At 37.6% G+C, this 23933-nt stretch overlaps 3 protein-coding genes across 4 annotated transcripts in view; 1 reads left to right on the top strand and 2 right to left on the bottom strand.

Annotated features, from left to right (window-relative positions):
• The window catches only part of LOC129730095 (protein Star), a 46745-nt gene extending 28410 nt beyond the window's left edge, over positions 1–18335 (bottom strand). The window contains exon 1 of one of the 2 annotated variants that reach the window (XM_055689139.1): positions 17908–18335. Coding sequence is in view for 1 of the 2 variants with exons in the window: in XM_055689138.1 (XP_055545113.1) it covers positions 12415–12431 (17 nt within the window). In the remaining variant the exon portion in view is untranslated. Of the gene's footprint in view, positions 1–12414; positions 13271–17907 lie in introns of those variants that run through there. The other variant, XM_055689138.1, reaches the window with a different exon arrangement.
• Positions 18336–19341: 1006 nt separating this feature from the next.
• On the bottom strand, positions 19342–20673 carry LOC129729760 (WD repeat domain-containing protein 83). The gene is made up of 2 exons (XM_055688580.1): positions 20516–20673; positions 19342–20461 (listed from the first exon to the last, which is right to left on the bottom strand). The coding sequence occupies exons 1-2, from the start codon at positions 20580–20582 to the stop codon at positions 19626–19628; spliced, it is 903 nt and encodes a 300-aa protein (XP_055544555.1). The 5' UTR covers positions 20583–20673; the 3' UTR covers positions 19342–19625.
• A 221-nt stretch (positions 20674–20894) lies between these two features.
• On the top strand, positions 20895–23163 carry LOC129727884 (zinc finger protein 836-like). Its single transcript, XM_055686140.1, has 5 exons — positions 20895–20996; positions 21059–21206; positions 21272–22427; positions 22497–22582; positions 22651–23163. The coding sequence occupies exons 2-5, from the start codon at positions 21075–21077 to the stop codon at positions 22951–22953; spliced, it is 1677 nt and encodes a 558-aa protein (XP_055542115.1). The 5' UTR covers positions 20895–20996; positions 21059–21074; the 3' UTR covers positions 22954–23163.
• Positions 23164–23933: the final 770 nt, after the last annotated feature.

The following is a 23933-nucleotide window of genomic DNA, read 5'->3' as shown; positions in this document are numbered from 1 at the left end:
TCATGAGAATGCTGTTTACGAGTTTAAATTGATGATCGATGCGTCTAATGACCACTGTCGCCTTTTTCTCTTCATAACAGCACATAAATGCCACGGTAATTATCAACTATTACAACATTCAACTGAAGGTCTGATAATGGCCTATTTCCTGCAACGTTCTGTTCAGAACGATGCATTATTAGTCATTCAACAAAACGTTTACAAATAAATGCAGTTCAGAGAATTTATAATTATTGACTAACCGATTATAACTATTCTTAAATCTACGGTGTAACGAGCCTCCTCATACAGCGTTTTCTTCCATACACTTAACACGTGTGTTCTTCAACCTTCCTTACTTCCGGTTTCTGTTCCGGGTGTCTGTTGGAACTTCCGAGGCAGTTTCCAGATTTTTTTCACACCGAGTCTTGCCAGCGGTTTTCTCTTTCTCATTTCCTCACATCACCCGTGATATTAAGCCGTACCCAATCCAATCGGCTTTTTATTATTTTTTTCATTTGCCGTACACACTTCCTCTAGAGAGGTGCAGAACCGCACATTTGACCTTTTGGTTCCGGTTTTTCTCGTCTCTACCTTTCCTCATCCACAGTGTTTCCACACCACCGAATGCTTGTGTTTAAACATTCGTGCCCGTGTGTGTTCGTCACCGCCGCCGGTTGCCGGTTTCGGATTTCATTGTTTTAGAACTGGACAAATTTGTAACCGTTCAATCGTGTTTCTTGTTCGCTGGTTTGCTTTCTTTGTTTCATGCAACGTACGTAACACAGCTGGAAGTACGCCAAATGCACCACTTCCCGGACAGAACTTCGCTGCAGCTGTAAGATGTCGTCAGGCATATTAGGCAGGGGAACTTGACTAAACATATTATTATAAGTTCCAGCCTGTCATGCGTGAATTTATTCTAAAGACAAAGAGACGTTTTTTTGGTGAAATTCCGGAGAAAAAGGATGATAAATTGTTTCATTTTTAATAAAAATTATACGTAATATTGTAGATTTTTTATACAAGAATTCCAATTCGTAAGTTGGCAGCCCAACTACAGCTCTTTGTCGTTAGTAGTTCTACTTCTCTACTTTATCCTCTACAATCAGCTACTATTTCTCAATTAGTTTTAGTCACTAAAAATATTTTCAGTTTCTTTTTTTTTCCAAATTTAAACTTTTTTTATTTTATAGATATTTTATCTTAACAGTTAATTGAATGTTATTGATTTTTGTCGGTACTTCACGCGGTTCTTATAGTCTTTGTTTTTAGGTTTTGTTTATTTTAACTCCTCATTTATTGCCAACACATGTCTATTTATAATGACCTTTTCGGAAGATTGTTAATTATTTCTCATGTTTTGTGATTTTTTGGTTATCTGTTGATGTGAAAGTTTCTGCCAGAAACGTAGTCTCGAAGGTTTCTCCCATCATTAGATGAAATCATCGGAGTTTACGCAGAAGTGCTACATGTATACATATTTTTTTTTTCAGAAATGGTAGTAAATTCTGCGATAATCATCAAACTCGACGCGTCTTTTAGCGTTGTGCTACATACCAGTGCCTTCCCCAGCGCTTTATGGAAAAGAAATAACCTGCCAAGCGGAAAAGAAATAACAAAACCAGCGGAAGGGCACATGAGCGCTAATAATTATCGTTCGCGGACGTATTCCACCAAGCCTGTCCGGTTCTTATGGCTGAGGTGGTGGTGTAGTGTCGTATCATTATTCCATTCACAAGACGAAGTGATCTCACTGTTCGCGGACGCTAGAGAGCATAATAGTTGGAGAGCAATGTGGCGCAAATTCCCGTGTCCGCTCGTACGGCGGCATTTTGTTGGCGTCTCACTGGAGCCAAACTCAGACCGGACTAAGCCGCTCCAATAGGGCAGGGGCCAGATCCCCTGCCATCATCATATAGGTATTATAGTAGTACTGTGCGTACACGCAACAAAATAACACAGCTTGAATGCCGCGCGTCCCGATTTGACGATTTCTTTTCCGGATGTGAAGAAAGAACACAAAATGAGAACCGGATTCCATCCGATGAAAACCGGAGAATAGTCGTCTCTATAGCGACAGTCTGCGAAGACAGTTATAATGGCTGTTGTCGCCGCCGCTACCGCCGCTTCTCGACCGCGTGGTGTTTTTTTTTCTGAGCAATCCCGCGCAAGAAGCGACTCGAAGGCCTTTGATGAGTGTCGTGGGCACGTCCAATGGAATGGGGTAGTGCTTTTTTTTAATTACGATAGATATAAGAAAATAATTAGCCGGATAATGTCTTAGATGAGCCAAGCTGAACTATGGGGTTTCTAACGCGTCGCGTTAGCCTTATGAAACTAATCTGTAATTATGTGTACATTTAAATCGTGTCTTAAGTCACAATGCATTTCTAGAGTAAAGATAATCTTTACAGTGATAATGGTGATACCCATTTCTACAATTGCCTCAACGTAATTATGGTTTAATATTATTTTTTTACAAAGCGATTATTTTCAACAACATTCTCTGTACTCAAAGACCCGTTTGAGGCAACGATATCTTCTTCCTTCAAAACATGACCGTTATCATAACATTTTACGATGTCATTCAATTTTGTCAAGTATCTTTCAGTAGCGCAAATGATTTCAACGAGCGATGAAGACGGTTTCGATGCCAAATTAGTGTTCCTTTCCGAAGAATCACTGTAGATGCGACTCTTTCATCAGTTGCATAAAACATCAACAAAAGCGCTACCATGCTACCAGCAGTCATTGGCTTCTTTGGCAATCCACACCGCCATTCACTATTGGATTGTGTTCTCATTTCTTCGACTTTCAATTTTTGTTGTCGTGCTCTCGTATTTCTCGTAAACGTATAAAAACCATTCTTCTTCGACCATGCTGCTGCTGCCTCGTACTACAATGTTTATTTCTCGATTCTGTCTTCCACGTGTTTTTTTTCTCCTTTCTCTCTGCATTCGATGCACCATATGGTTCCCGATTACTACGGTCAGGCAACGGAGGAGAGAAAAAAAAACGAATCAGACCTCAAATACACATTCCCGATGCCATACGTGATGATCATTAGTTGAAAGAAAAACGAAATACAAAAAGCCAGAACGTTGCTGTATTATGGCTCGACCAGCAGTGCATTCGGTGGCCTCGGTCTTTGCGATGCATATACGACGAGGACGACGCGCAGGCATCAGGCAGGGCATAGATTTTTGTTTAACGATAACACCCCGCAGCCAAGAAGCACAGCATAAGCCCGACAGGTGTTACGAAACTGTATGGCGGCACGAATTTCGTTCCAGCGAAGAAGATTCTGTGTGCCGCCAAGGGCAGCGAAAGGTTTGCGTTCGAGCCGTGCCAGGAGAAAAGGTCGCTTTTTGGGTCGCGTTCCATGATTTGTCGATTCGTGGTACGAAGGAAGCAAGGACTTGAAATGATATGGCGATGGGAAAAAAATAATGACAAAAACGATAAAAACGAATATTTCGATGCGAGATTAGGGAAATTTATTCTACTAGTGCTACTCGCTTACTGTACTTAACTAGCAAACCTTTCAAAGTGGTTAGAATGTACAAATCTTGTTCTTGTGACAAATTTATGTAATCAAATTCAATGACTGACAATGACATTATGGCTTGAGCAGAACCGGGAAGCTTCAAATAAAAATTGAACAGTAATAAAGAAATCGTAAGACAATTGCTAGCATTTTTCTCTCTCAAACAGAGATTTCTGGAACTTTAGTTCCGCATACGCCATTGTAAAAAGGTAAGAAGCGATTCAAAGTAGTGATTAATCGTGAACTGGAAAATGTCATACACGATCATGGTAAAAAAGATGAGAGTAACCGTAGAATCGTAGAAAATTGATTAAAATACAACAAGGTATACCTTTGAGTCGTCCCCTCTCATGTGACGTAAGTTTAAACTTTGTAACATGAGGACTTCTCAGGTACAAGGTTGCAGATTTCGCTTTAACATGTGTGTAAATCCAAATCATAAAAAATCAGGTCATTCAATGAGCCGTTGAGAGCAAATATGGTACATGTGCCATTAAGTAAATTTTTCAGGAGACGCGTAAACGAAAACATTCAAATAGTAAATTATTTTCAACAATTTTTTCAACATAACTGCACTAAATCATTGCTGGAAAGGTTTCAAAAGATGGTACATGAAAGCATAACGAGTTCTAATTGAGAAACTTACACAAACTTCAATGGAAAAATATGTACCGCTTTTGTTCTATGGGAAAAATAATTACAACCAGAAAACGTTGAGAACAAAAGTAGTACATGTCCAGTGTTAGCATGAAGGATGCATTATAGCTCTCTTATCTTGGGACATAGAACATTCATGACTTGTCCAAGTGATTGAGTACTATAGAATGATGATCTGTTAGTAAAGGAATTCTGTCTCTTCGTGGCGCTAGTGTATATGTATTTGGTAACAGCATGCGAGTTGATACTGAAATATACAAAATAGTCACGGGTACACTAGCGCCACGTAGTGAGAAAATTCCAAAGCAGACAGATCTTTATCTGAAAGTACTAAATCATTTGACCAACTTTGCTGAAGACATGATTGTTTTATATCCTAAGATCCTCGACTTACAATTCATCTAACATGCAGAGACTGGACATGTACCACTTTTGCTCTCAACGAAATGGTGGTTATGCTAATTATCAAAAATTGTGTTGGCTATAACTTTGGTTTAGATTATCAGACCTCGATTTTTCTTGGATATTCTAGGACATCATTGCGTTCTGCATCAATTTATGCAAAAAACCGGAAAAGTGTAAAAATGGCACATGTACCACTTTTGCTCTCAACGGCTCAAATGTCCTGTGACTTTCGAATGTTTTTTTTTTCATTTTTTTGGTCTTTATACTTCCAAGAATTGAAATTTCCCCATAATGCACCAAAAAAACAGCATTAATTTTTTTTCCTCAAAAACCAAGAGATCTCTCAAGTTATAAAAAAAAGGTTTGAAATGGGCAAATAGAGAGTATAGGGTAGGGAACATATTATAAGCAGCTTTAGGAACCGCCTGTGTATTCAGACGAAATACTCGAAATGTTTTGGGTGAAACTCAAACAGTAGTATATCAATCTGTTCTCTATCGTTTTCTCTGTCAGAACTTGTTTTCAGGTTGTAAAACTAACAATCATCAATCAAAGATACCAATCGAGGGACACTATTCCAATCACCCCGAACCTATTTTAAGCAGTTTCCGTTTTTTTTTTTCAGCACCCGAAGTGGCTCCTGAATGGCTGCAATACAGGTCGATCTGTTTCGGATGGTGAGTTCTGTGTGATTTCTTTGTGAATAACGGTATTTCTCATATTCGTAAGACAGCTAGACAATCAAAGTTTCCGTTTCCATCAGTGAAATTGTCGATATTGATCAAAATACAGGAGTTTGAGGCCTGTTTTCTTCGACTGATTAAAATAGGCGCTACTGCTTAAGCCGTTCCTTACCCTACAATCAAATTGTAATTAGTTGTAGAATGTATACATCCTCTTATCAACAGGAAAAGTTGGCTTTGTGTCAAAAAGAAACTGGCAAGTTATAAACAAATAGTCAGTATCTAAGGACAAGCTGATATGCAATCATAGAGAAGATGCTTCAAAGAACTCACAGTTAACTCCTGGAAATAGTTACATAAACTTACTAGGGTGTGGGACAACTTCGACAGGGGTTTTCTTCGTCATATATATTTCTCATTAGAATGAAGCAAAAATTAAGACGAAGAAAACCCCTGACGAACTAGTCCCACACCCTAATATAAAACAAACCAAATTATCAACAACTTCCGATAAAAATAGTTGCAATCCTCAATTGTACCAATTTCGCTTGATACAATAAATCTTATTTTTTTATTGCTTATTTACCGTCGGTCTAGTTCCGTACAATAAATCTTAGTAAATGAACAAACGAACAAGTAGTTACATACATTCTCCGCCTCTTATTAAAACTTTTCTATTCAACTGAATTTTTTGGAAAAAACTTTATTGATATTAAGGGCACCGTAAATTTAAAAAAAAACCAAATTAATTCACCTAGCAGTGAGCCCCAGCCTTTCTCATTCAAAATTATTATTTGTTTAGATAGATTTCCACGAACACGAAAAATACAGTGATATATACCATCAAAACATCATATATAGCCATCAAAACATTATATATAGCCTACGTAAGATCAATACTGGAATACTGTAGCATTGTATGGTCTCCCTATACAATCACGCACGAAGAAAGAATAGAATCAGTACAAAAGCAATTTCTATTGTATGCTCTTCGTAAATTAGGTTGGACATCATTTCCTCTTCCATCATATGAAGCACATTGCATGCTCATAAACATACAGTCATTGAAAGGCGTCGTGAATTTGCAATAGTGTCATTCGTAAACAACATCGTTTCGCAGCGCATTGATTCAGCTACACTTTTATCTAAGCTAAATTTCTACGCACCTATTAGACAACTTCGAAAACGAAACACGTTTGCCACCAATCATTACCGCACAAATTATGCAAAATTCGGACCGTTGAATCGTATGATGGCCACTAACAATCAATACTGCGAAACCATTGACTTTACAATGTCTCGGCATGAACTTAAACACTTTTTTAGCTCAATACGCAATCGCAACGTTTAGTGAATAAAAAACAGTTTGTAAGTAAACATTGTATTAGAATATTAGAATATTGTATGTTGTCTACTTCTGATTGACGAAATGAATAAATAAATAAATAAATAAATGAAACTATACCGAACATTTAAACATAACACTAAAACACATATACATTAACTTTGCATGTGTTACATGAACATGAAATAAATATGTTTGAAATATATGACGCAATTTTTTTTTCGATCGTGGTATAATCGAAACGTCACTGTACTCATATTTAGATAGGACTCGATTATATATAGACTCGATTATCGTTCGATAAAATATCATTCTAGATTCGATTATTTATAGTAGGATTTTTTTGTCTATTTCAAATATGACTTTCTTTTTACAACTTTTGAACCACGTGTTCAATCATAATAATTAATCAGTTAACTAGCCCGTTCACCTAATATCAGTATTGTTCAAATCGGTTGTGTAGTTTCTGAGATAAGTTTCGTGATTTTCACATTTTGATACATTACAGCCTGAGTTACAGTCCGATTACAGTAAAATTCAATAGGGTATTATGATGAGACGAGTAGACCTTTCATTTGACACTAATTTTGTGGAAATCGGTTCAGCCACCTCTCAGAAAAGAGAGTGAGTTCAAGTAGTCTTCGAAATATGTTTCTTTTCATAGCATAACAGGCAAAGTAAAAGTCCGATTGCAAAAATAAATCAACAGGGTCTTATGGGGCAACTAAACCTTCCATAAGACACTGATTTTATGAAAATCGGTCCAGCCATCTCTGAGAGAATCGAGTGAGATTGAAAAGTTGCACATACACACTCACACATACAGAAAGTGCTCAGCTTGTCGAACCGAGTCGAGTGATATATGCCATTCGGCTCTTTGGAGCACAATTTTACCTTCGGTTTTGCTAGAGATTGCTATACCTTTCTAGGAGAAAGGCAAAAAATAATGAGTTGCGAAAATGTTTAATGCTTGTTGAATAAATTAGAAACTATCATTGATATTCGGTGCTACACTCTATCGACATTTATTTTTTCTTGAAGACTTCAGGTTTAATTACATTCTTATTATCATTCTTCTGTAAGAACGAGATTTTTTTCGTGTTGGGTATTCCTCACTGCGACCAATTGTTTGATATTTTTATTATTATTATTATTTATTCATCGGACTGAATGTTTCTGAATGAAAGCTTATGATTATTTAACTATATATAATTTTGTTAGCAGATGCATTACCACGTTGTCGGAACAAAATGGACAGCTCGTTGAAACTAAATAAATGTGCATGTCGTTTAAACTGGCGAACCTTCGGAGCTAAAGGCGAGTTGCACCATCATTCTCGGTCGCTCGAGTGGGCATAAAAACCAATCTGTGAAAGATCATACTCGTTAATCAGTAATTTGGAGCTGGGGGTTATGTCCCCGCTAGGCAGCGTGTCTATGCCCAGTAACCGACAGCGATCTTCATACGGTGTTAAAAGTTGTTGCTCTTCCTAAGAAAGCTGCCTTTTCTTGTTAGGGAATTAGAACTACGTTGTTCATTGATATGAACTCTTGTAATAAGGAAGTTGCTTAGCGCAGAACGGACGAATTTTTGTTGTAGACTCACTCCACACTAGCTCGTGAGTATACTATTGTTTGGCATTTGCGAATTCCAGTGTCAAACTTACGAACGATGGAACAATATAGCGCTTTAAAACAAAGTGGATCATTAAACTCGCTTGCTAACTTGAAGATGAAGCCAAGACTTCGATTAGCCTCATCGCTCGTAGCCGAAATGTTAGACTTCAGACTTCAGCTTCTTGTCAATTATAACTCCAAGATCTTTTAGCTGGGCTACTCTATCCAGTTTTACTCCAGAAATTTCTTAGTCGAAGCGGATTATATCTCTGGTTCGATAGTAAGTGATGAAACAACATTTCTCCACAGTCAAAAAGAACAAATTCTTATACACCAACTACCAAACAAATTTAGAAGTCGTTGAAATTCTCTGTAGTCCTCAATACAGCTAATCACTAAGAAGATTTTGAGATCATCCGCAAAAAACAGTCTTCCCCCTCGTTTGAGTAGTATTTCAGTGTCGTTTGTTTTACAAACTAAATAGCAAAGACCCAAGATTGCTACCTTGAGGTACACCAGAGCTAGTTATGAATAAGCTGGCACGGCTCTTGCCAAAACAGCATCACGTATCACTATTGGAAGTGGTCGTTATAGCTAATTAGTCCAGTCGATCATCTTGAAGTTTTTCATCACCTTCAAGTTATAACGGCTCGGACAATGCCCTGTTATTAGACCAGTTCGTGTGTTTAAATCTTTATTTGAAAGTTCCAATATTTTGCAAGTCATATTAACGTTCGGTGTGATGAACCGTTTCGACTGCCTACCAATGGAAGTGTTTGTCCAGTTGGATTCCACCTCGAGAATTTCCCATGTATTCAGTTCTAATCTAAGAAAGAAAGCGAATAGACCACAGAAAGGTTCTGATCCTATGAGTTCTTCGGCTCTTTCGTTTCCATCGATTCCACAGTGACCAGGAACCCAATGAAAATTTACTTGCCTATTACAACTCAGTGTTTGAAGTGATTATGTGCTTATCGCAGACTTCGAAGCCTTCAAAGCTGCTTGACTGTCGGACATAATGCGTAGGTTGATAACAAAAATTCTAGTATTGCTTGGACCTTAGCTTGGAAGACAGTTGCCTTCTGCCCCATTGAAATGAATAGGTCTATACCTGGGCCAGTAACCCCTGTTCCAACTCGGTTGTTTATTTTTGAACCATCTGTGTAAAAAATAATTGATCCTGGACGAAGATCGGAACCACCGTGTTCTCAAACATCACCTTCAGATCAAGTATTCAAAATCGTTTCTCAAAATTGTGTCTTTTTTTTCATTCAGTCTTCATTTTTGACTACTAGGGGATTGATACAAATAGTCTTTGGAATGATTGGATGAATGATTTTCTCTGTAAGCAATAAAATAATAACGATGACTAACATATCACAAACTTGTTCAACATTTCATTTATTCATCGACATATTGATTAACGTAATTTACATGTGGTTATAGTCATTATTGTTTGAAATTTAATTTTACATTTGACCGGTTTTATATTCCCTTTTACATAAAGTGACCAGATAGTTGGAGCTCAAACGCGGGACACCAATTTTGTTTAGAGATGAAAGGGTTAGTTTTCTTTGAAATGGTCAAAAATTACACGTACATAGTAACGTGGTAACGTGGCAATGACTTGTATGGGAAAAATTCGACCTTCGCATTTCGTTCAGCAGGAAGGTTCAGTAATTTCGTATTCTTGAAAAATGTTCTCATAAGAAAGTTCAGCTCAATCGGACTTCGGGAAATGGGGACCTGGTGCCTCAAAGCGGTCAGATTTTCATTTTTTGTGCTTATTAAGTTCGTGTAATGTTCGGTATCGCAATTTTTTGTTTGCCAAATGTTTTAGAAATGTACAAACCGTCGTGATCTGGTGTTATCTAAAAAATTTTTCGAAAAAAATGGATTTTCTGGGACTTACAAATTTTTAGTTGGAAAGCACTCCACAGGCTTGAGAATTTCTATGTCCTAGAAAATCGTTTTTTCGAAATTTTTTTTCGAGATCGCCACAGGGCGTCCTCCTAACAGAAACAAATTACGTAGCTTTTGCACAACCCTTCAAATCAACCAAATTTTGTGAAAAATCATGGTTTTTTCAAATTAAAACAAAATAGATAATACAAACTAACTACAAATCAACTTTTTCTTTAACGCCAAAAAAAATCCAAGCTATCATTGAAGCTCCGGAGCGTTTCAAAGTAATGATTTTTGACATGACATATGTCAAAAAACGTCAGTATGCCAAACTTCGAAAAGTCATAAAAAAAATCAGATCTCATGATATGGCACCCAAATTTTGGATTTAAGCACTTGAATGTTATAGCAACAAAGAAAAAATATTATGAAACAGCCGACGCAAAAAAAATTCCAGGTGGATGGCCATCGATTCCCCACTGTGCATTGAGATGTTTGGTACGAAGTGAATATGTATATGAGAATGGTTTGCACTGTGACCAGGGATGTCGTATGTACAGAAATATCTGTGTTATACCGATTTTCAAATTGAATCGATGACACCGAATCTACTTAAAAATTACGGGTTTTTGGCAAATGCAAATGAATTATTAATTTTTTCTCAAGTTATAAACAATATTAACTTTGACTTTATCATAATATATATATATATATATATATATATATATATATATATATATATATATATATATATATATATATATATATATATATATATATATATATATATATATATATATATATATATATATATATATATATATATATATATATATATATCTATATATATATATATACATATATATATATATATATATATATATATATATATATATATATATATATATATATATATATATATATATATATATATTTCAGGTTGCTGCGATGTTCACATAAAACTCATTGTTTTTTTTAACTTTGCCAGACATGCATTGTTCATAGTGGACCCCTTTCTTATTGTGGATCATCCGCCTGGAACTCTGGATTTATTAACATTTATTCACATTCACACTCGGTTCTTGTCCACCGGCCATCGTTTCGAGAAACCACATAATCAGTGCGTATAACGTGCGAGGTACAAAAAAAAAAACAAAAAACAAAAAAAAAAAAAAAAACAAAATGAAAATTAAAAAAAATACGGGACGGGTCGGGTTCAAGCAGTTTCGGCGTTTTTTCTATCGGGTACGGGTAGTAGGAATAGATATTTTTCGGGTTCGGGTCGGGTACGGGTATTTTAAACAAACCGGACTTCGGGTTCGGGTCGGGTACGGGTTCGAAAATTTTCGATTAGTCGGGTACGGGTAACAAATTTCCCATACCCGACCATCTCTACTGTACACTTAACAGTTGGCTGCGAAGTCTGTGTATAATAAACGGAAGATCGAGTTCCGAATCGGAATGTAGCACCAAGGCTTTGCTTTTCTTATTGACTTAGAAATAGAAGATGTCACAATAGGCTATTGGGATCTCCCTTCACTATTTGTACATGGCGTGCTCGCACGCGATTGGTTCATTGTACGCAGCAACGACTTTGGCATTTTATTTTATTTTTTCTGCTAAGGGGCCGTTCAATAATTACGTAAGCATATTTTTCCACTTTTTCAAACCCCCCTCCCTCCCTTGTAAGATATCGTAAGATTTTTTGATCCCCCCCCTCCCCCATAATAAGATCTTACTGCCAGCATATATAGATTTTTATTCCAGTTTTATCATTATAAAGCAAGCGCAGTACTTCGTTTTCTCTTCTGTCCTTTATTCGAGTAATTCCGTAATTTTCTTTTCATGAATTTTACCGTTCACACTTTTATAAACATGATTATTTGAACAGCTACACTAACAATGTTTTTCTTACGTAAGATAATCAATTCACCCCCTCCCTCCCTTGTAAGATAGCGTAAGAAAATAGCACACCCCCCTCCCCCCATATTTGCTTACGTCATTATTGAACGGCCCCTAAGCAATGAGGAAGTAATAAACTAACGTATTACTGGTCTAACGTATTACAAAATTTTTTAACATTTTGTCTATCCAATGACGTATAGACAACCGCAAGTTTTTATGTGATAGAACAGTTATTACTATTCTGAATCTGATGTAACATTCGTGGCGATTTCATTTTCGCTTTCACAGAATGTTCCCTAACATAGAAAACATAAACGTAGTTCTACGTCGGAACAATAAAAACAAACATAGGTTATCATCGAGACTTACAAGCTGAATATCGTCATCCTGGCCGCGGTTTGTTAACAGCTGCTTCCTCTCCGAAATCCAATTAAATCAGCCCGAGTGTTGTGAAAGCTCGTAACGATTTGTGCCGGCTACCGTTTGGTGTTTGGAAATAAACAAATGAACCACCGCGAATAGTAGGTATCACTCTCGCTGCACGTCGCAGACACTTGCCATACGCCCGAGATCGCCAGAGATATCGCCGCTCGCGCCTCCAACTGCGCCCGCTGCCACCACTAGTACTTTTTTTCAACGATCTTTGCCGCGCTGGTTCGTTCGATCTAATGCATGCTATACTACAGAGAAACAACTACTGCGTAGGTACGTTTCAACTTTTAAATGAATGAATCAGTTCGTTACTGCTAATACTCGAACGAGTATAGATCTGGCGTTAGCAGTACTGCAGTATATACAGCGTTTCCGTCCCACACCGTTTCGACGTTATGTAACGTTACGTGACTCACTGCTAGCTTCAATTAGTAACCATTGATAAGCGAAACTATTAACATTCTTCGATCACTTGCTACACTACTATCGAACTCTGTTCGAGAATGTTTCACTTTTCGTTTGACCAAAAAAGCTGCTGAGTCAATGCGTCCACACGACACCAAGCCATGCAAATCAAGCCAAGCGTAATTGTTCCGATAAGGTAATATTTCAAAATCTAAACGGAAGCCAAAACGTATAAAACTCGCCTTACAATACTACACGAGAGCTTACAAGGGAGGCGTAACTCACACAATACAAATGCTAATCGAAGAACGGACCTTCGAGTGCCCGAATGGGACGGCAAAATCGCGCGCGTCTTAACTCGACGGAAGTAGAAGTGCTACTAAATATGTTCAGTGTTTCCCCGAAAAGACAGAGAGAGCGACGCGCGCGAGCGACAATAAAAAAAAACTTGAGACGACGGCGACTGTTATTGCCGTGTAGGTTGACTGACTGAAAAGTAACTGAAGGCGAGAGGAGACCCGTCATTGCTAGTGTATATGTACGTGTATGTGCTAGACTTAGTCTGAGACATGTCCCTGCTGCATTCAGGTTTCCACCCAAAGCTCGTGCACTGGAATTGTGGCGTGCTCGGGCTCAGTTCAAAGCTGACAAATGAATAGTGTAGCAAAATAAAAACCGATCATCGGGAGAGTGAGCAAAGCAGAGCAGCAAAAAGAGGTGGATGAAAACCCCGAACGGAGACCTGAATTAATGCGTCCCAAGAAAGCGAGATGCCCGGCCCAAATTGATGCACACGCTCGTCGCTTTGGGTTGCAAGAATGTCTGCGACGGGTTAGGGTGACCCCGGGATTTACCTTTTACGAATGCATCCTGGCCCACTAGAAGCAGTCCAGGATTCTTGGTTTACAAATAAAAGAATAATTTATTTATATCTATTCCCATTTGACCATATTGGTCTTTATGAAAGTTAGTGGATGAAAAAAGTCTGTTTAAAGCCGTGCATATGGAGGCATAAAAACCCCTACATTTTTTTGTTAAGTATCCGCATGTAGTAGAATTGCACATTGTCGGTTTTATTCAGAAATTTGCTCTAATCCCGTACCGGGAGAAGCATCTCAAGACCATATTTTCTCCTTCATATTTGAATGGGTTTATTGTGTTCTGTGGTTTGTTCAAATGTACTTTTATTCCATAAGGTCAAAGAACATTCCCCTGTTTCAGTAGAGCTTAAAGAGGCTTACATGTGATCATAGAAGCTTTAGATGGACTTCTACCGACAAGCTACTTTTAAACAAGCCATTTCTCAATTGTTCTGGACCTAACGGGCAAACTCAGTTCATTCCTGATCTTCGATGCTGTCGTAAGAAATAAATCTTTGCCAGCAGATCTTGTTGATCTTGACATCTTTGAAGTTACACATGATATAGAGCCGTTCTTTTGTGCCGTTGCATTGATATTCTAGCCGCTCCACTTTGCACCACATTCAACAAATCTTTGATACAAGGGAAGTTCCCAAAGGTCTGTGAGCACTGCTATATGTTTATTAAAAGTGGCGATCGTCGTAATGTCAAAAAATATCGTGGAATGACCAATTTGTTTGCCGCGTCTAAACTATTCGAGATCATTGTAAGCTTTGTTATATTGAATTGCGTACGCAACTATAATTCTGCGGGACAAGTTTTTGTTCCTGGACGATCTGTGACAACGAATCTGATGCCTTTCACGTCAAATTACATCTCGGAACTCGAACGTAAGGTACAAGTTGATATTATTTACACGGACCTCAAGCTGCTTTTAACCGAACCGATCATTGAATACTGTTGAGCAAAATTTCCCGTCTTGGTGCTTCATCTCGATTCGTTAAGTGGCTTGAATCAAACTGGGATCCGATGTATCGTCTGCGTTCACAAACAAATCTGGTGTACCACAGGGTAGTAACCTGAGACCGCTTCTTTTCATTATTTTCTCCGACGATGCCGCTGATGTTCTTGGGGTTATTTGCAGATTAGTTTACGTCGATGATTTGAAAATATACTTGACGATTCGCAACATCGAGGATTGCTATCGTTTACAATCACTTTTGAATACGTTTGTGACTTTCGAAACTCTCTGATTCTAAGTACTGCAAAATGTGAACTGAAGCCGTTTCATCGCACTCGAACGCCAATTATTTTCAACTATACCGCCGAGGGAGAAGCGGTGCGTAGAGTAGATTACGTAAATGGTCTTGGTCTTCACTATATGAACCTGCGCCTGAAAGATTTACCTTGGCGTGATCCTAACAATCTACCATCCTATCCGTTGTATCCGGTTCCTTTTTATCATTTTTCTATTTTTTGAGCGTGTCACAAGCCGATTTTACATTCTCCTTGGTCTTTATTAGTTCCTGTTTCATCCTAGCCCAAAACGTTTCGATGGGCCAAAGCTCTGGGCAGTTCATGTCTTCAGGAACAAACTCGACCGACTTCGCCTTATACCATTCAAACACAATTTTCGAATAGTAACAAGAGGCATGATCTTACCAAAAATGGTGAGCTTTCTCTATGCTGTCTCAGAGGTGGCAAAAGACGTTTTTCGAGGCATTCAGTCTTGAAAATTCACTGTTGATGGTTGCTTTTGTGACGAAATCTCACAGCAACTATTTTTCGTCTACTGGTTTGTGTGGAGCTGCCTAGCGTGGGTTTTTGCAGTTGTCTAATGGTATTCATCAAGATTTAGGATCTTTTGAACCTTGTACGTAAGTAATCTATTACATACCTTGATCTTCTGGGCGTACGATTTCGAAACTGCAAGCCTTTTGGCCACATCATGTATTGAAGTGTTGGGATGACAAATAAATATATTTTTCACTTTATTTTCCATTTTTCTGCCTGTTGATCCCGGTTTTCTTCCAACTCCACTCTTGTGGTCCAACGTCAGCTTGTCCGTGAGCCTTATGAGAACTCATGAGACGGTCGAATTGCAAATGTAAAGTATTTTTCCCAACGCATGATGGTAAAGCTCCGGACTTGCCATATATGCATACCAACATTTTTTATCGCCTTTTTACTTGAATAGCTACCATATTGGCGGCAACGAAACACACAACTGTCAAATTTACAGCATCTAAACAATACATTTTGAAGACAAAAAGTTCGAAATTTGAATAATTTCCTTTGAATCTCCGTCTCCGTTAATGAATCTTCGTCCAACTTAACGCATCTTGTGGGCCTCTTCTAGGCTCATAAGCACACTAAATTTAACTCGACAAACTTCCCAACAGCTGATCGAGCTCGGCCAATTTTTAACAATATATTTCGATGAACATTTAGCAAATATATCGATCTATCGTAAACCAGCACGTATTGACATTTCGTTTGCCGAAGTTCTAGAAAATTCTACCGAAAATTTATATAACATTTCGCTGATTTTTTCAGCTATTGATTTCTCGGCAATAAAATCTACGTGTGAATCAAAACAATCGTACAAACTTCGGTTAATATGGAGCTGCTGCGTTTAGTGTGAGAACCTTCACGGGTGACGAGCATCTATTTGAGTTTGGTCATTGGTGAGCATAGTCAAATTTTTAAAAACAAAAAGGCTAATTGTAGGAGCTTTTAATGGTTCATTTAACCCTCTAGTGCCCAAGTTAATTTTCCGACGGACTTCGAAAAAATTACTATGCATTGATTGAAGCTTTTTAGACGTTCAACTGAACACCGTCTCATGGCGGCACTGGGCACTAGAGGGTTAATTTTCATTAAGACATTACGTTAGATGATATGAATAAATAAATGAATTGTCATCTTAAGTTGTGGTTTTCCGGGGACGTCTAATAAGGCAAGATTTCGAGACACGGAGTTCAACGTTCTAATTTTTGTTCTTCCACGAAAGACTGGAATCTCTTTGCTCTTCTGAACTTTTTAAAATGGACACTCCAACGAGAAAAAAAACTGTCTAAAAACGTTTGTCAAGAATTGTACGGGAAATCTATCGGTGAAGTCTCAGAAGTAAGCTGATTCGATCATGATACAAAACAGGCCTCCGCAATTCACCAATAATCGCAACTTTCAAAAGCAAATATTTCGCACAATAAGTGTTTCTGCATGAAATTTAAATGTTTTAGAAGCATTTTATTGAAGCATTCAATAAAAAAAATGTACTGCATTTTTTAATATTTGATTCAATTATTACTACTCGACAACAAATCATCATAGCAATCGTGAGGGCGAATAGGGCTTGAAAATGGATCATTTTTTTAATTGTTTGACTAAAAAAATGATAAAACTGTCTGAATATCATCATTGTTCAATAACACCGGTGAATGTTTCAAGTAATTCATAATACATTTGAAAAATTGGTCCGATCATGAAATCGTTAATATGTCATATTTGCTACTTTTTTAAAAAAATTCAATGTAGTTGGCAATGCTGCTGCTGTAATCGAAAGCAGAAGCAATTTGACTATCTAGGTACTGGTAAAAAACCAAGGGGATGGCAGCCCTATCTAAACTCTACACGTTTGACAGTAGGCAACATATCGGTGCTTTATTTAAAATAAAGCCTCGAGGCAGGCGCCCAACAAAAGTTCCATATACTTTTCACTTTAGTCGGGAAGACTTCACTCATTCAACATAGAAAAAGATAGCATGTTGCCATCCCATTGTAAAAAAACACAACCAAAATGTTGATCTACAAACAGCACACATAACTAAAGTATTAGTAAATTTGGATTTGTGCAATCCTAAGCCGGTGTTTGTATTTTGGGTATTTCGAGGGAACTTATAGGCAACATAAAAAAAAGCATACTTTACATTCACACATCCACACAAGTCGGGCATACTTGTAGTGAATTTATTGAAGGTTTGTATACTTTTCTTTCTGTAGGGGGAATTGGACTGCTGCGTCCATTGCATTGAACTTTCGTAGTATATTTAGCGGAACAACCCATAGTACCTTAACAGTATGCAAATCCTCCAACATATTTGCTAACATGTTACGTTAGAATATTGTTAGAATGAAAATTATTTCGTTCGTTTGAACTCACCTAAAAGGCTAATGTCTAAATTTATCGCCTGCAATTTGACCAAGTACTGATGTTGTACTATAATTAGGTTTTAAACTGATGATTTGATTAGCACCATCCACATTAGGTTATCACTAAGCACTGTAGTATCAATTTAAAAATTATCTATCACTGAACAATGGTGCACACCTTTTCAGATTCTATGAACTTGCTAATTGTAGACCTCGATATTTTCGGTAATTGCTGTTGTAAAATTTCACGTAGGTACCGATAAGCGCTTCCACGCTTTTTATGGGTTGATCACAATCACGATTTCCTCGATATTATTTGCCAAAAAGCAAAGGAATTGAGCGGTTTTTCATTAAAACTGTATATTTTCTATAACAATGAATGCGTGCGTTCAGTTGAGTCTGCACGCAAATATTTTTTTTGTAGAAAGAAAGACCACTCGGAAAACAACCGAATCTAGTTAACCAATACATAGACACAGAGCAAGCCAAGACGCACACGCGAGGATTTCTCCTGCTGATGATTTGCTGGCTGTCACACAAACACGCACGAATCATAACCAAAAAGGCAAACAGCAGTCGCTGTCAGGGTTGCATTACAGGTATTGCTGGAAGAAGGAATGATTAGGGCGTGAATTTGCTTAGCGATGTGAATGTTTATAGCGTACAAATGAATTTTAAAATATATTTGATATAAAATACAAAACAGGATATGATAGCAAACTCAGAATAAAAATAAGGTGAACGAACTGCTCCTGGAACACCTACAATTTTTTTTACTGAGTAAAACAAAGTTAAGTTGGATGATAGCGTGATTGTCAACTAGAATGTTTTAATAATAATTGAATGATAAAGCCAAATCGGGTTGTTCAACTATACTAGATTTTAAAAATCATTTGAAAAAGCTGCGTTTTCTGAGCAAAACGTGATTTTTCTAATATACCGCTGCTCTTCGATTTTTCAATGTAGAATAAAAGTTGCTTCAAACCTGTTCACCGAAAACACATTTTACGTTTCTATTCAATGAAAGCTTTTTCACTTTTAAACCTAGTGCTGCCCATAAACGCTTAAAAGTCACATTGCCAAAAACGTACAACAACATTTTTGTATAGGGATTCTGTGTAAGCGAAAATGAAAACAACTCCAGATGTTATATCGGATTTTAAAAGGTAATAATGGTTTGATCTCAAAATAGAAAAGATACATGAGACGAACAATTTACAAGCTGAAACTCCTTGAAATTCAGACAAAAAATAAATAGATTAAATGTTGAATAATTTCTTGTTACGTTGATTTCCATTATTATTTGACTACTTGGTAGTGAAACTGAATGAAAAATTTCAAGTTCGATTTTCCACGTACAATGAGCCAATCGTGTATGTGTACGTTATGCACAAACGTCGAAAGAAGAAACTAAGATCAATTTGATGACCTGAAGATAAAACTCGTTTTGGGAATTTTGTGACAATCTTGTTTCTCAACCAACTTAGTGATTTTCTATTACAATTTAAAGATAACTTACTTCCGCTTCGAATTGATATGATGGCTAAAACGTAATTAATGTTTAGGAAGCTGAAAGTTACATTAATAATGGTCTTTCTTTATTATTGAATTATTGGCTAACGTCTGTACAGAAACATAAAATAAAAATGGTCATCATACCCAGCAACCGTCGGAATAATAAACATGCCAGCGTTTAAATGGCTAGTACAGATTTCATGGTATTATATATTAGCTGTCTTCTGTTTCCTCTGGATGTCCCCATACTTCTACTTGTCTTTTTATCGCAAAAACAATGTCGCTCCCAGTAGGATGAGGGGCCAACGAGTGAACAACTCCAGATTTCATTTGCAGCCTTCGCAGTTCGGTCCCCTCCAGCAGATCCCATATAACAGCGCATCCTTCTGACGAACCAGATATAATGCTGGAATCGCTCTGTATAACTCCGCATTCAATGTGGTAGTCTTCGGTCTTGTGTCCCCTATATTCCGACAGCAATTCGCCGCTGTCGGTGTCCACCAATCGGATGGTACTATCTAAACAAGCCGCGAGAATGCACTGTCCGTCCTTAGTTTGAACAATGTGAGTAATTGGAACCCCGATCGTATCACAGGTCAGCTCCCCTTTCCTAAGATCGTACTGTCGAATTGAACCATCCAAAGAACTACTGATAATCTTGTGCTCACATACGATAACAGCTGTAATGCAATCCTTTGCGTCGCGCATTGTTTGAATAGGATCCAGTTTTCGTGTCCGAATGTCCCAGCACATAACTGTGTTATCCGTTGATCCGGAAACAGCCACCGAAGATTCTTCGTTAAATTTAACACACTGTACTGCTCCGGCGTGGCCTCGTAACCGGCGTACTGGCAATCCCGTCATGACGTCCCAGTAAATAACACTCTTGTCTCCTGAAGCAGATACAATGAAGCTACTATCACAGCTTCCGGCAGCGTCCATTACTTCACCGGCATGACCTCCGTAAGTTTTTAACAGAAGACCAGACTTTGGATTCCAAAGTTTTATTTTTTTATCCGAGCCGCATGTTAAACAGTAGGAACCATCAACTGGAAGTAAAACCCGTTTTAAATACGTTTTAGATGCTGTTAACTGGTAAGTACCGTTGTAACGAACGGCTCTAATGGCACCCTGATTACAGTCAATAGTACTTTTACGTGTTATATCCATAGTTAGAGGCACAGGTTTTTTGAATCCTTACTTGATTTACTAAACTTCAGCTTACCTCTAGTGGTCGACTCGAATTCAACCAGCACGAAATCGAAGCTTGCGAAACAAAACATAACAATAAAAAATAGACAGTCGCTGTATTTACTATGTCTACCGACGAAATCGACAGAATGATTTCGAGCATCGCAACTGAATGTTTTTAGTAAAGTTGAATAGAAATCTTCGAATAAAACTTCGACAATTCTTGATGGTTAGGTTTTATATCAAAATACTTATGACTCTAGTTGTTGTAAGAATATCAGAGAAATTCATAAATTCCATAAGTTTTATTATATTGTACTTCAAATAAATTCTGGTAACTCTGGTACTGCGTAAATGTCAAAATGAGTATTGGTAAACAGCGTCAGTAAAAAGGTCCTTGAGTGCATAATATCAGTTTGCGCTGAAAAACTTTATTTTTATTTTAATCCTTGAAGGCAAATTCTGAATACAATGGACGAACGAAAACATTTGACGGAGTTGTGCAGGTTGTGCTTGAAGAAATCTGATTGCCTGGGCTGCATAGTGGAAACTAGCGAAAGCAACTCCATGGTCTTGCGAATAATGTTTAGTGTTTCATTGGAGGTAATTTTGTGCAGCTCTTAACTAGTGTAGCATTTTGTTTAACTAACATGACATTGTATCTTCAGATTCACCCGAACGACAATTTGCCAAAGAATATCTGTTCTCAGTGCCATTATCAACTGGAAAAAAGTTACATTTTTCGCAGCAAATGTCGCGACAATGATACTAGATTAAGGCGGCATGTGAAGCTTACGGCTGCTGGTAAACCGAGCTCCCTGCTCAATGATATAGACGATGACGGCGATAGTGACGATGAAGATGAATTTGGACCAAGCTTAAAGTTTATACGAACAGTTGATCAAAAAGCTGAATCGGAAAAGCAGCGCGAATGGAATGCTAGAGAAGCTGCTTTGAAGAATGAACTGCAAATCGAAAAGAATGCTTTCATGAAGGCCGTAGAAAAAAAGTTCCCTGTTCGTCAAATGTTGGACGCCAGTACAAATACCGACAATGTAAAAACTAACATTTTGAACAGGGGTGTTGTTAACAATGAGCTGATGGAACCTGTTAATAACATAGAAACTGAACAGTTCAATTATGAGCATGCAAATATATCTGGAAATGACATCCAAATAAATTATAAAGACAACGTTACAGAAGAACCTCTAACTAAAAGCGAAGAGCATGTCCAGTATCTGGATGAAGAAGTATATATGGATGTAGGAGAGGCAGAAAATGATGAGGTGGACCCCGAGGTAAAGGAGCAATCACAAACCAGTACAGCTACAGATCAAACTGTCAATCGGTTTGTTATTACGGAGGTCTCGGATTCTGAAACGTTGGTACTAGAGTCAGAGTTGGAAAAGGAAGAGCAGAATCTATATGGGAATGACTCAGATGAAGACTTAGAAGCTGTTACAAACGCAGTCAAAGCGGAACTGGCAGAGCAGCCAGGATTCGATATAGGCGAAGATTGTGTTATGAAGGTAGAGAAGGATCGAGATCTAACAAAAGTAGAAGTCCGTGCGAATGATGGATCAATTATATGCATGGAATTTAGCACAAAACCTGCACAAAAATCCACGACAAAAACGCTTGCTTCCCAAATTTTAAGTATCTTTAAGTGCTCGTATTGTAGACTAACATTCAGTGAGCTTTCGATGCTACAAAATCACACAGAAACGTATCATGCCAAAATGCCGAAAGGACATAGTTGTGATATCTGCGAAAAATGGTGTCCCACCAAAAGCTCATTTGAACGTCATTTTCGAATACACACGGGTATTTGTTCTACAAATTGTGTTTTGAACATTTTTTCCATACAGCAAATATCTTTCTTACACTTTACAGGAGAAAAGCCTTTTATCTGTGGAGAGTGCGGTAGAGGATTTGTTCAAAAGGAAATTTTGAAACGCCATATGTTGGTCCACACGAACGTAACAAGACATAATTTGGACTCGGTGTCGTATTCGTTTTTCACTTGATATTGTTTTTGTCTTTATAGGAAAGACCATTCGCTTGTGATTACTGTCCAAAGCGCTACAACCAGAAAGATCAACTTCTACACCACATAAACGCGTTTCACACGGAGAATCCGATCGTAACGATTCGCAAATGTGGTGTATGTGACAAAGAATTCAAGTATGCATCTGGGCTGAGCCGCCATATGGCAACGCATTATGGCCGTACTTATTCCTGTTCTTGTGGTCGTGTATTCAACGACAAGAGTGCTCTGAAGCGCCATGAGGTCTCAATTCATGGAAAAGATGGAGTCAAAATCGATCAGGCGAAAAGCGATAAACAATAATGTTTGAATTTCGTCTCTGCCAACGATTTATTTTGAATATTTTTTGCAAACCTTTACAAATTTAAGCATTTATTCGAAATCAGGATATGCTGAAATAACAGATAGTCAATATGTGTGATGATTGCTTCAAAGGTTTTGATACTGTTGTTTTAAAGCTCTTATTAAATACTATACGCAAATTACGTGAAAAATATATTAGTAGATACCCGATCAATGATTCTCTGTTTTGAGAAAACCCCGATTTTATTGATTGGAAAAAAACTTGCTATTAACCCAAATTTAGGTCAGCAAAATAGTAAAATATGTTTTTTAAAGGCCAAGGAAAACTAAACAGAAATGGTCAAATGGCAAGAATCGCGTTTAAAATGATACTAAATTTAGCGAGAAAAAAAGTAGGAGGGTGGTATCCAAGACACGACCACTTGCCGTTAGACTAAGGTATTTTAATACTCCATTAAAATAAACAGTAGACGGAATTGTTACTCTGGTATTTTCTGCAATTTTATCTAACAGTGCATTTCTAAATGCAGAAACGTTGAAGCGTTATAAATAGTAGTATATACTAATAGAATGGATCTCTTTTATTTATTCACTGTCATTTCATACATACTCGAATCAAACCTTTGTTCGAATCAAACCTTTGTTCGAATCAAATCTTTGTTCGTAGCTGCACTACCAAGACAATCATTGGAGACCAGAACGATTCAAGTGCAAATTCTAAGATTGGAGACCAGAACGATTCAAGAAATTCTAAGATTGGAAATCATTTGATTTTAAACCGATCAAACTCATGCTAGGTTGGCTCCAGCCCAGCATATAACTTTATGTATTTTAAGAAATTAGGTTTATTTATAACTTATTTAATACTTATATAATACTTATAATCATGGGCGCAACTACGGGGGGGCTGGGGGGGGCTCCAGCCCCCTCTAGAAAGTGTTTAGCCCCCCCCTAGAATTTCCCAGAGAATGATTGTATTC

This window comes from Wyeomyia smithii, chromosome 3, assembly GCF_029784165.1.
Source record: "Wyeomyia smithii strain HCP4-BCI-WySm-NY-G18 chromosome 3, ASM2978416v1, whole genome shotgun sequence".
Classification (NCBI taxonomy): Eukaryota; Metazoa; Arthropoda; class Insecta; order Diptera; family Culicidae; genus Wyeomyia; species Wyeomyia smithii.
This window is presented reverse-complemented; position numbering and strand designations above follow the sequence as displayed.